The sequence below is a fragment of the Schistocerca piceifrons genome, chromosome 4 (assembly GCF_021461385.2).
Source record: "Schistocerca piceifrons isolate TAMUIC-IGC-003096 chromosome 4, iqSchPice1.1, whole genome shotgun sequence".
NCBI lineage: Eukaryota > Metazoa > Arthropoda > Insecta > Orthoptera > Acrididae > Schistocerca > Schistocerca piceifrons.
Genome location: NC_060141.1, coordinates 477532579 through 477545653, shown reverse-complemented (window position 1 = coordinate 477545653; position 13075 = coordinate 477532579). Strand labels below are relative to the sequence as shown.

The 13075-nt window shown below is 39.2% G+C and overlaps 1 protein-coding gene across 6 annotated transcripts in view; it reads left to right on the top strand.

The window, feature by feature from the left end:
• The window catches only part of LOC124796397 (nuclear receptor coactivator 3), a 302528-nt gene that overhangs the window by 270243 nt on the left and 19210 nt on the right, over window positions 1-13075 (top strand). For 3 of the 6 annotated variants that reach the window (XM_047260572.1, XM_047260571.1, XM_047260568.1), the window contains exons 16-19: window positions 1426-1543; window positions 3548-3793; window positions 8322-8607; window positions 10870-11250. In XM_047260572.1, the coding sequence (XP_047116528.1) occupies window positions 1426-1543; window positions 3548-3793; window positions 8322-8607; window positions 10870-11250 (1031 nt within the window). The remainder of the gene's footprint in view (window positions 1-1425; window positions 1544-3547; window positions 3794-8321; window positions 8608-10869; window positions 11251-13075) is intronic. The other 3 variants (XM_047260573.1, XM_047260570.1, XM_047260574.1) reach the window with 3 other exon arrangements.

Sequence of the window (13075 nt, the reverse complement as noted above, 5' to 3'; positions counted from 1 at the left end):
TCTAACTCATTGATTACACAGCGCTCTAAGCTGTATGTCACAATAAGCAGGAGACGTGTTTTAAGCATGGTCTGTTTGGCTCTCACATGAAGACAAAAATTGATTGGAATACCAGACTAGCTAGCAAGTGTTGGAAGAAACCTGTAGTGACATTCAGAGCAAGGTCATGATAGAAATTGTGTGCAGTTCTCTTCATGTGATTGTGTCTGATGTACAATATGAGAGAGAAATGAGGAAACAGAATATGTAGAGAAGGATTGGAAACCAGTGATATAAAATCAATCTATAGTGAGTGTTTTGGTTGTGAGAAGATGCCTACAGTGAGAACAGCAGTGCTTTTCATAAGTGTCTTGTCAAATTATTTCATTGCTTATACATACTCTGCAAAGTCCAAGAGGTGTGCAATAGAAACAAATATTAATGCAGTTGGAAGTTTATTTGTTGGACTTATAAGGAATAATTAAGAAGTGTAAAGACCTGTTAAGGATGAGGTCATTGGAGATGTCACACAAGGATACGATCTTTTTCTTTTCAAAGGAAGCACCCTGTAAGTCATCTTACTCAGTTGATGAAAGCCACAGAAAACATAGATCTAGGTGCCTAGATGGGGATTTTGAACAACATTCCTCCCAAATGCAAGCAAAGTGTTTCATTCATTGTGCCACCTCATTGCATTGAAGGGAGCTGTATGAATCACTGAGATGGATGACATCAGTAAGGAATCAGTTTGTTAACAAGTGAAGAAATAAAGTTAAATCAACCATGAGGAAGTATTGAGGCATATGAATGAAGTTGTTAACTTTGGAATCCATGTTTGAAGTCCTTGTACAAGATGCAGTTGTCATGACAGAGTGAAAATGTTGTAAGTTGTGTGCAGTCTTGAAAAGGAAAGAAAATATTTTGTGGTGTAGCCCACAAGCAGGTTTTGATGAGAGAGAGTCAGTAATAAAGTCAGGATTGCTCCTTTATTTACTGAAGATAAAGTGATTCTCAACTTCAGCTGACACTAAGTTACTCCTTGTTAAAATTGTCTATGCTCATAGGAAATAGTGAAAAGTGGAGAGAGTGATTATTAGTTTTTCGTTTCTTTCTTTCTCTCTTTCTTATATTATGTGGTACTAATTTGAATGTTGTATTCATTGAAAAAAGAAATGAAATGAATGTAGTGCCATAAATTAATAGTAGTGTTTTATGATGCCATAATGAAAATACAACAAAATAAAGATAGACAAAATGTCTACTAAACACATTTGAAGGTGAAAGTGTATTTCACTTTATGCATCTGTAAAATGAGAAAAAATTGTATTTGTTGCAGTATTATTATTTAATACTTTACTTCTGCCTCATTTAATTATGATTTTTCATTATTTATGTTTAGTATTATAAATGAGAATCAAATATGTATAGTTATTTCATTTATTGCAGTACGGGCATGAACAGCTTCAGTAGTGGACAACAAGCTGCACAGTCACGTCTTTCCCCTCACCCACCAACTGGCCTGCCTTCATTTCAGCAGTCTCAGCTCTCTCCTAGAATTTCCCAGGTATGTTAGTGGCACTCTTTGTGCCTATTCTAACACTATTAGATGCAGAATGAGAAATAATTTCAGTAATTAATACTACCTTGAATTAAAATGTAAACATTGTGTTGAAAGGTGAAAAGACTTTTAACACTTCGATTTTGCCTTGTGGTATTTGGCTGTGAACTGTCATAACTGTTGGTTATTTTTAAATGGCATTGCAAAAGAAATATGTGATAGAAACACGGTTACTGCATGAAACACTATTAATAATTATTATTTTAATTGTGTTACATAAATGTTAGTTTATCATACTACACAAATTCAAATAGAGGATATAACTAGCACACAAAAAAAGAATTGGCTCTCTCTCTGTTGGGAGGCTCTCTTAATATCCAATCTGTATTAACAAAAAGGGTATGAGAAAGTTAAAAATAAATGCAAGTTCTGTGGGATGCAGAGTCCAACATCACAGTTCTTGCAGCACATCTACCCTCCTTCCTGGTATTTTTAGCACTCTTTTTTTTCCCTTGTCTGAACAAATTTTGAGGTAGCAATTTGTATTGAACTCTGGAAAATTACGTGTAAATGTCCTCTCAGCTTATGTTTATGAAGTAGATTGTTGCTGCAGCCAGTTTCCTCTGTGCTGTTTCACTTTTGATGCCTGGAATCATGCAGTCACCAAATAAAATAATGAATCTTCTCATTGCTAACATAAACATGTGAGGAGCACTACTGGTTGTGATTATTTAATTCTGATCACTTTCCTTGGAACTGCAGACACTACTGAGTACTAGATGGTGACTGGAGGTCTATACCGTTCGGTGAACAGAGAAAACATTCTTGAATTAATAATCAGAGGATAGAAATGAACTTTAAGCCTTGAACACAACTCACAGTACAAAGTATGAGAATAAACTTTACTGATAACTGAAACCCACATATACCTGAATGTGAAAGAACAATTTTTTTCCTTATCTTCTATTCTGATCCTGGTTCTCCACATAAAATGTTAAAGATTCTCAACTTCATGATATTGCTGTGCACAAATCTCTATTTTTGTAAACATCCATGAATTGATTCCAAAGGACTCATAGTTCTTTAGGCCATCACTGGAGTGAGATATTTGATAAGTGCAGTCCTCTGACAACAAAATTGGGACATGCTTCCACATTATGAGACAAAGTAACTTCTGTGACACCCTAAGCACCCCTAAGGTCAGTCAACGGTTTACTTTTGTCGGATGATTTGAAGTAAATCGTCAAGACGGTCCATGAATAAATTGACATAGACAGTGTATTTGAGCTCAGCCACTTACATTGTACACACAAACATGTTTTACATAGGTTCAGTCTTTCTTAATCTTTCTGCCTCGCTGCATTTCCTCCTTCCCACATCACCACAACTGACCCGAGCCAACAGTGCTACTTATTAAATCTTAAGCTTTTTATCTGGAAGATAAGCTTTTTCTTTGACGCAATAGTTCTATTGCAAAATGCAGAAACTTACTTAGAATATTTCTTGTGAATGGATTTGGTACCAACCTGTCTTAACTTTTATACATTAGAGGGAAGCAGAAAAAATGTTCATAAATGCTGTGATAGGCAGTTTATACCACAGTTTCATTTTGATCACCTTGAGTAGAAAGTTCTGGTTCTATACGGGCCAGTTGTGTCCATTGGACCACAGTGTTATCATTGGATGCTGCATGGAGGGGCATGTGGTCAACACACTGCTTTTCGTCATTGTCAGGTTTCTTAACTTGAAACCAGTAGTAATTGGTCAAATAGCTTCTCAGTTGGCCTCTTGGCTGGCTGCATCCTGCACCAGTCCTACCCCAAGGAAATATCCCTGGTAGTACTGGGAATTGAATCAGGTGACCCATATGCCAATCAGCCGCACTGGCCACTGAACAAAAGATGCAAACCTTGAGTATTGCTTCAGTTGTCTGCTACCAGGTGATTTGTATTGAACATTTTATTGTGCTGATATTTGTAATGCTCAGTGCTATTTGTGTTTTGCCTGCAGGGCCAGCCAGGATATCCAGTCCTCACACAAGGTACTCTTGCCCAGTCTCCACAGGGTCAGCAGACCGTCAGCAGCTGGTCACAGGCAGCATCAAGGTTAAGCCTGCAGCAGCAGCAGCAGCAACAGCAGCAGCAGCAACAGCAACAACAACAACAGCAGCAGCAACAACAGCAGCAGCAGCAACAGCAACAACAACAACAGCAGCAACAGCAGCAGCAGAACCCTGTGCTTAATGCCCAACTTTCTGTGAGTGTTAAAAACTACAGTCTTTGTTTCACTGGATAATTGCTAGAAAGTCAAAGTAACTTATTATTGCATGCACTGAATTTGTGTGGAGAAAGATGTTGCTTCTAAGGACTCTTTTCTCTCACATGGTATGAAAGACAGCAAAATCTGAGCAATTTTGTTGTGGTGCACTGGTAATAAAATACATTTAGTTCTGTGAGCCAAAGATTATAAATATTTCAGGATTAAAGAGATCCACTCACCAAAAAGCAGTAGCATCAACTTGTCAACAGGCAAATACAAAATAGAAAAAAAAAAAAAAAAACTTGCTGCTTTTGAAACAAATCCTTCTCAGTCTAGAGCATGTGCACACACCCACCCACACACACACACACACACACACACACACACACACACACACACACACATACTCTCTCTCTCTCTCTCTCTCTCTCTCTCTTCTATGATTACAGCAATTTTCTGTGAAGTATTTCTTTAGTAACTGCGTCTATAAGAAATGTAATGTTTAAAAAGCAGGGTATGTGCCAGTAAAAATATTATTGGAAATCTAATAGTCAGAATTTCCAAATGTCAAATTATTTACTGCAATTATGAGTACTTTGTGGAGAGAGTTAACTCTCAAATGAAATTGCCAGAGTTACTGTTGGCTGCACAATGTTTCTGCTATTAAAACCAACACATAGCGGTTAGTAAACTCTTTTTGTGTTTGTAGAGATATATGAGAGATTAATGCATTTTACTGTCACTTGAAAGAATGTGAATTTGTTAGCAGAATTACAAAGCTGAAAGGACTCAAACATTGAACTATTTGCTAGGAAAGTAAATTCTACAGACATTCGTAGCATCATAAGCTAAATCAAATGTGATTGATTTGATTCCATTGCACTGTCGTGGGGTTTAATATTAATGCTTTGTTCACTTATGTACACAAGAAACAATAGTAGTATATTTGTATCAAGCATCCAATAATTTTTAAGGTCTGTGCGTTAATTCTAGGTATCAATTCAGCTTCAAAGCTATGAGCAATTTGGTATGTTGTGTTTGTTGATGTTTCTTGAGCTGGTGGCCATTTCCGAAGAATGACATGAATACCGATTAAAAATTTGAAAAAAAGGAGAGGAAAAAAATATTGAAAGCCTATATAATTATAACACCAACAATATGCAAACCTTACACACACACACACACACACACACACACACACACACACATAAAAAAAAGTTTTGAATCACCTCGGTTCCGAGAGTTCCCAAACCGGTACAAAAAAATGGAATAGAGATCAACATAAACATCATTTCCGTCATGAAAACCACACATTGCATGTTGTACCACCATACAGTGAGACCTTCAGAGGTGGTGGTCCAGATTGCTGTACACACGGGTACCTCTAATACCCAGTAGTTCGACCTCTTTCATTGCTGCATGCCTGTATTCGTCGTGGCATACTGTCCACAAAAGTTCATCAAGGCATTCTTCGTCCAGATTGTCCCACTTCTCAACGGCGATTCAGCGTAGATCTGTCAGAGTGGTTAGTAGGTCACGTTGTCCATAAACAGTTGTTTTCAATCTATCCCAGGCATGTTCAATAGGGTTCATGTCTGGAGAACATGCTGGCCACTCCAGTCGAGCGATGTCGTTATCCGGAAGGAAGCCATTCACAAGATGTGCATGATGGCGGCGCGAATTGTCGTCCATGAAGATGAATGTGTCACCAGTATGCTGCCCATATGCTTGCACTATTGGTTGGAAGGTGGCATTCATGTATTGTACAGCCGTTACGGCACCTTCCGTGACCACCAGCGGTGCATATTGGCCCCATGTAATACCATCCCTAAACAGCAGGGAATCTCCACCTTGCTGGAGTCACTGGACAATGTATCTAAGGCGTTCAGCCTGACCGTATTGCCTCCAAACACATCTCTGATGATTGTCTGGTTGAAGGCATATGAGACATCCATCGGTGAAGAGAACATGATGTCAATCCTGAATGGTCCATTCGGTATGTTTTTGGGTCCATTTGTACCACACTGCATGATGTCATGGTTGCAAAGATCGACCTCGCTATGGACGTTGTGAGTGAAGTTGTGCATCATGCAGCCTATTGCACACAGTTTGAGTTGTAACACGACATCCTGTGGCTGCACAAAAAGCATTATTCAACGTGGTGGCGTTGCTGTCAGGGTTCCTCTGAGCCATAGTTCGTAGGTATTCAGTAGTAGCCCTTTGGCGACCTGAGCGAGGCATGTAATCGACAGTTTCTGTCTCTCTCTGTGTCTCCTCCATGTCTGAACAACATTGCTTTGGTTCACTCCGACATGCTTGGACACTTCCCTTGTTGAGAGCCCTTCCTGGCACAAAGTAACAATGCGGACTCAATTGAACCGCAGTATTGACCGTCTAGGCATGGTTAAACTACTGACAACACGAGCCATGTACCTCCTTCCTGGTGGAATGACTGGAACTGATCGGCTGTCGGACCCCCTCTGTCTAATAGGCACTGCTCATGCATGGGTGTTTACATCTTTGGGTGGGTTTGGTGACATCTCTGAAGAGTCAAAGGGACTGTGTCTGTGATACAATATCCACAGTCAACATCTATCTCCAGGAGTTCTGGGAACCAGGGTGATGCAAAACTTTTTTGATGTATGTATTTACTGTATGGTTAGTATGGAAAATTTCTTCTTCTTTTTATAAAAAAACTGAAAACATGTATTCTTCTGTGTTCCATTAGAAACTCACCCATATGTTGTAGTCATTTGCTGTAATATATGTCTGCTGTTACAAAGCATAACTGCTGATGTAAACTGAAAATCTTTAACAGTAATGTTATTAGAATGAAAACAAAATGCAAGTATCCAATTCCCCTACAACATCCTTTCTTGGAAAAGATTTTATGAGAACGTTAGAGCATATGGAACAGGTTCCCAGTGACTTGAAGAATTCCTAAGTGATAGAACCCAGTATATTGTCCTCGACAACGGCTATTCATCAAAGACGAAGGTATCATCACAAATGCCTCTGGAGAGGTGTGACAGGACCACTCTTATTTCCTGTATACATAAGTGATTTCGCGGACAGGATGGGCAGCAGACTGCAGTTGTTTGCTGATGATACTGTGGTGTATGGTAAGGTGTCAAAGTTGAGTGGCTGTAGGATGATAAAAAGTGAATTAGAAAAAAATTTACATTGGTGCTATAAATGGCAGCTGGCTCTAAACGTAGAAAAATGTAAGTTAATGTGCTTGAATAGGAAAAACAAACCTGTAATGTTCAGATATAGTTCAGTAGTGTCCTACTGGGTACAGTCACGTTGTTTAAATATCTAGGCATAACTTTGCAGTGCAGTATGAAATGGAACGACCTTGTGAGGATTGTGATAGGGAAGGCAAATGGCCGACTTCAGTTTATTGGGAGAATTTTGGGAATGTGTGGTTCATTTGTAAAGGAGACAACATATAAGATGGTAGTGTGACTTATTCTTGAGTGCTGCTCAAGTGTGTGGGGTCTGTACGAAGTTGGATTAAAGGCAAACATCAAAACAATTCAGAGACAGGCTTTGAGATTTGTTACGGGTAGGTTCAAACAACATGCACGTGTTACTGAGATGCTTCAGGATCTCAAATGGGAATCTCTGGAGGGAAGGTGACATTCTTTTCGTGCAGTGATATTGAGAAAATGTAAAGAACTGGCATTTGAGGCTGACTGCAGAACTATTCTACTATTGCCAATGTTCATTTCATGTAAGGACCATGATGATAAGATTGGATAGATTAGACCTTTAGACCTTATACAGAGGCATTTAGACAGTTGTTTTTCACTTGCTCTGTTTGCGAGTGAAACAAGAAAGCAAATGACTAGAAGTGGTAGAGCCCTTCACCATGCACCGTACAGTGGCTTGTGCAGTATGTCTATAGATGCAGGTGTAGAATATTGCCTTTATATACAATCAAAAGGCTTATACTGTACTTGTAGTTCAGGTCAGACTGCAGTGGCTTCTCTGAAGTATCAAGTGGTCAGGCATAATGCTGTTGATTGTGTTTTGTGTGAGTAACATGTGGAAAGAATGGACAAGATGAAACTAATGCTGTCTTTTAGGCTTCACTTTTGGAATACTGTATGGTAAAGTGGAGAGGACTGAGCATAATGTCCACATACAGTGAATGGCCTCTTTATCAGGAGGCATTGCAAATATGTTTAGCATTTAAAGCAGGACAGTCAAGGCTCGGTGTGTTTAAACTGAGCCTATGCCTCTGCTCCCATTTGTTTGCTGACTAATTTCTAGTGATGAAAATTGCTTCCACTACTAGGATTTGAACCAACTGTTTGCAAAGCAACTGACTTCATGTCAGCGTGCATTAATTACATCATCATTGAAGACATGTCAATACACAATACAAGAATGTAAATTGTTTGACATTTATTTAAATTGATGTCAATACCCAATAATACTGTTTGTTATAGTTGATAGTACATTGGGAGAAAAGTTGACTGGGAATGGCAGCAAAGAAAATTTCTGAAATTCTCATCAGCAGGGCAACTATGGAACTGCAGGGCGGCCATTTGGTCCTCAACGGCAGCAACAACAACAGCAACCATCGCAACAGCAGCAGCCCCAACAATTGCCGCCAGTGCGATCATTGGCTAGTCCTGGAGGGGCTGTGGTTGGTCCACGGCAATCACCCTATCAGGCCGAACAATTTCCCCCACCCAGTTCTCCAGGAACGACGACAGGTTTCCAGGCACAGGGCCAGTTTCCACAACAACTTCGGTTGCAGAGGACAATTAGTGCTCCATCTGCCACGACTCAGCTTCCAGGTAAGTTGCCTTTAGGATGTCTGAACATTCCATTTTTAAGAAGAAGTGTTCGTTTTGATGTTAATGACCACACAGTTATGCACTAGAGGAGCTTAGGAAGTTGCATAACAGAGGACTTATTTGAAGTGGGTGTTGATACTAATAAATGGCATACATGAAATGTTGTTGGGTTTGTTGTGTTGTTTGTAAACAAGCATTTTTTCTCAGTTTGAATGACTATGCAAAAGGACTAAAAAATAAAACAAAACTCAGCATATTTCTCATACTTGTAATCCAGATTATGTTTGCTATTTCTGGACGTACTACCTGATGGAGAATTAGATGATTGTCATAAGAAAATGCTTTCAAATATTTTAACTTTCCAAAGATGTGTAATCAAAATTGTATTTCCAAGTACTTTTTCTGTTGAAAAAAATTATTTTGTTGAAAAAAATTATTTTGCAACTTCATGGCAGATTAAAACTGTACGCTAAATCAGGATCTGTATCCGGGACCTTTGCCTTTCATGAGCAGGTGCTATCCCAACTGAGCAACTCGAGCACATTCTTAACCTGTCCTAGCATCATTACTTCTACCAGTACCTCATGTCCTGCCTTCCAAACATTATAGAAGTTCTCATGCCTAATTAGGATGAACACAGCTCGTGAGCTGTGCACAGGTGACTAAGTTTGTAGAGCACTTGCCTGTGAAAGGCAAGGGTCCCACATTTGAGTCCTTGTCCACCACACACTTTTAACCTGACAGGAAGTTGTGTATCATCCAATACTCCACTGCAGAGTAAAAATATCATCCTGGAAAGAATTATTTCCTTTTTTTAATTTTTCCTTTGAAAAATCACTTGTGAACTGGGACACTATTTTCATGAAAAATACCTTTTGTTTTGATCAAACCTTGCCCTTTTTATTGTACATCTTGTTTAAATTGGTGCATAACATTTAGATAATAATCTTCGCAATGCAACTGGTGCAACATGGGTGGTAGTGATAGTAACATTAAAAATTTCCTGGCAACCATGTATTTTTAAGTATGTTACTCATAGATATAGGCACAGTGATTGATGTGTTAGTGAGGCAGGGGGAAAAAGAAGAGAGAAAACGACCAAACCATTAAGCTGCTTGGCAGATGGTTAATCATGTGGCAGTTAAAAATGTTAATTGCATTTTTTAATCAAAACTTTACTGTGTAGTCAATTTAATATTGACTTTGGAAGTGTGACTTCCACTATGTGGGGTGCATGTATGATGTATGATGATGATGATGATGATAATGATGATGATGATGGTGGTTAAAACTGTGAATGTGTTTCCATGTTCACCAAGTTTTAGTTAACTCTCCAAAAGGAAAAGGAATTATTGTCTATTCATTTACCAGTGAGTCAGAAGAAAGATTGTATTTAGAAGTTGAAAGTAATCCACCAAATTTCAGGAGGACACTAGTGTCATCTACTCCATTAATGCATCCTTGTTTTGTGGACAAATTTTTTTTAAAAAACTTAAGTGATTTTTTCCTACGTAGTGATGGCAATGTAGATCCTTAAATCAATGTCAATTCATTATGCAGGTAGCCATAATACATGAGTGAAGAGAATAATGACTGTACTTAATTTTCCAAAACTGCAATATTGTCAGTATTTTGAATTTTGTTTTCCATCTACCTAACAGCTCCCACTCTGTCTCTGGTACTATGAGGATATGAGTGACAAATTGTACTTCTCCTTTGGCCATTTCTTACGAATTTGGTATTTGATCATGTAATTAGATTATATGGAGAAAACTGGAGAAAAAATGGAAACCATTGAATACAGTCTTTCAGTCTGATGCACAGTACTTTTATTTCTTGCATACATGTTATTGTTCCTTTGTTTTTCTGTGACTCTGAGCAGTAACTCAGTGATACTTGATGTACTATTTTGAACATTTTGCATTGTTTTTGTAGCTGCGATTGGTGACATGCTGAGAGTGGCCTGGGAGTGCATTTAATATAGAATTTTTGTTTGTGTACCTACTTGCCTCAACTAGTACTTGATATGAGTGAATATGTTGTTAATATAAACTGCACATATAGTTGCACATTTTTTACTTTTGTTTTGCCTACACGAATGGTTCTGCATCATGAAGTACGCAGAGTGTCTCCAATAATAAGCAGACTTGGTTGCTCCTGTCTTTAATTTCAGTCCTTTGCAGTCACCCTTATCCCAGCGCTCCGGACCCAGCGAGAGGCCCTGGCTGCTCTGCTGACTTATCTCACCTGTCCCTGTTCCAGGTGGAGTTAACCATTCGCGGCTTTATGGAACGAAACAGGAACTTCCGCACCCTGCGCTTTCCCCGAGTGAACCCGTGTCGCCGCACCCGTTTCATCCTCATGGGCCACCCTTGCCTGACCCGCATCACCACCATCCGCATCCTCTGTCTCACCCGCATCCACATCATCACCACCACCACATTCCTCATCATCAACAGCAGCCACAACCACAGCACCACAATCCCCATCAACCATCCCAGCACCACCCGGTGATGTACCAGGCGCAACCCAGGCCACCACCAGACTCCCAGTTTTGTTACGACCAACCCAATTTTCAATTATACGGGGCGAGCGAGCGGGGTCGACCCCAAGCCCACACGCCAACCAATCACCAGCCGGGTGGTAAGTCATGTGACCTCCAGACTGTCATGTGACGGTGCCTTGCCTCACTTCTCCTGTGGCTTTTCCCTCTTGTATCACCACGCCTTGGTTGCATCAAGCATGTCACTCGCTGGCTGGCTTCCTTCCCATCCTTCTCTATTCCTTTGTACCCTGTGTGTCATTAACACAAATTGTTAGTCTTCTTTTAGATGTGTGTGGTGTTTGATGATGGGAGAGGAACCTTTTCCCCATGTGCATTCCTGGAACGTACATATCTGTGTCCTTGTGCTGTGTCATGGAAGACTGTACCTGCTTTATGTGTTATTTGTATGTGTACTACACAGAAAGAAAGAAAAAGTGTTTGTGTGTGTGCGAGAGAGAGAGAGAGAGAGAGAGAGAGAGAGAGAGAGAGAGAGAGAGAGAGAGAGAAAGGGGGTTGATGGTCTGGACATACATGACCATATGCTTCTTTTTTTCTCTGCTCAATGTGGCTGTATTATCTGTGATAAATTGTTTTGTGTTATATTTGTGGGGCACCAATTAGTTTACAGGACAGATAGTACTCGAAGAGCCCATTCTTAATGTGGCAGCAGAATTAGATTATTTATTGTATGAAGTCTCTTAAAACATCTCTCAGTACAGTTGTAGGCATTAATATTTTAGTTTCAGTAAATTCACCGGTTTCAAGCATTTTGACCTTAATGTAAATTTACCATTAATTTATTTTGCCACTTAGTTTTGTACAACATTATGTGCAGATATTGGACCCTCACTTTTTGCTGCCATTCTGTTATGTTTTACATTGATGGCTAGTTGTTATAATTGGAGGTGTTTACTGCTAAGTGCTTGATGTGTTGTAGATATTGTGTGCATAGTGTGTGATTCAGGAATGAATTTCAGTGGAGCACCCGTATTTGGCAAAATATATTTGTGTTGTGTATTAATGTGCCAAATTTTCCAAACAAAAACTTATTTTTTTTCTCTTTCGCATTTTAACAGCTCAGTAATGTAGCATGAAGCTCATAGATGTGCAATTTAACTGCGAAACACAACCACAACATCAATTTTAATAAAACTTCCTTCACAGCAGTGCACTTCGCTTTCAGCTTTCACATCAGTTCAGATGATTAGCCTATTCACAATTCACAGAACTTTTGTCTTGACATGTGCTTACTGGACACCCTGTATTTGTGCTTTGTGAATGTTTACTTGTGTGTGTGTTGGTTATTGGGAATTGAAAACTGTAAATCTGTGAGCTTAACTATATGTTGTATTTTTTGTGATTGTGACAGAATGTTTTGTTACCTGCCCTCATATGTTTTTGCTTTCAAGTATTGCTGCATATTCATTGTTATTTGGGCAAAAGAAGTGGTACACATAATGTAATAGTAATTTTTGATGTTTTATGTCAGATGTGAAGCATACTACTCAAATGAGGATGGGAAGGGAAGGATAATATAAAACTATTAAAAAGAAATGTTTAGGCTGTACAAAGTAGTGTTTTGGAACTTCATTTCACTTTATCACTGAAAAAAGATATACCATGTACTAACTAAACAGCTCAAACAAAAGTTTTGCACCACCCCTATTATTGCGTCATCCTCCCCCCTACCCAACCTGGAAGGATGTTTCTCGATACTCTTTTTACCACAGAAAATTGCTGTGTGTATTTACCTATGTAATGGAGATAGAGTGCATCTTCTCCTATCGCAAACATGATAGTGTGGTTTGTGTAGGCACACCATTCTGTCATTTCAAGTCCAGACTGGGTGCACATTCTCACTTTGTAGCTAGAAAGCTTGTCATCATAGAATTGTGTACGCTTCAGTGATATTGTTCAAACATT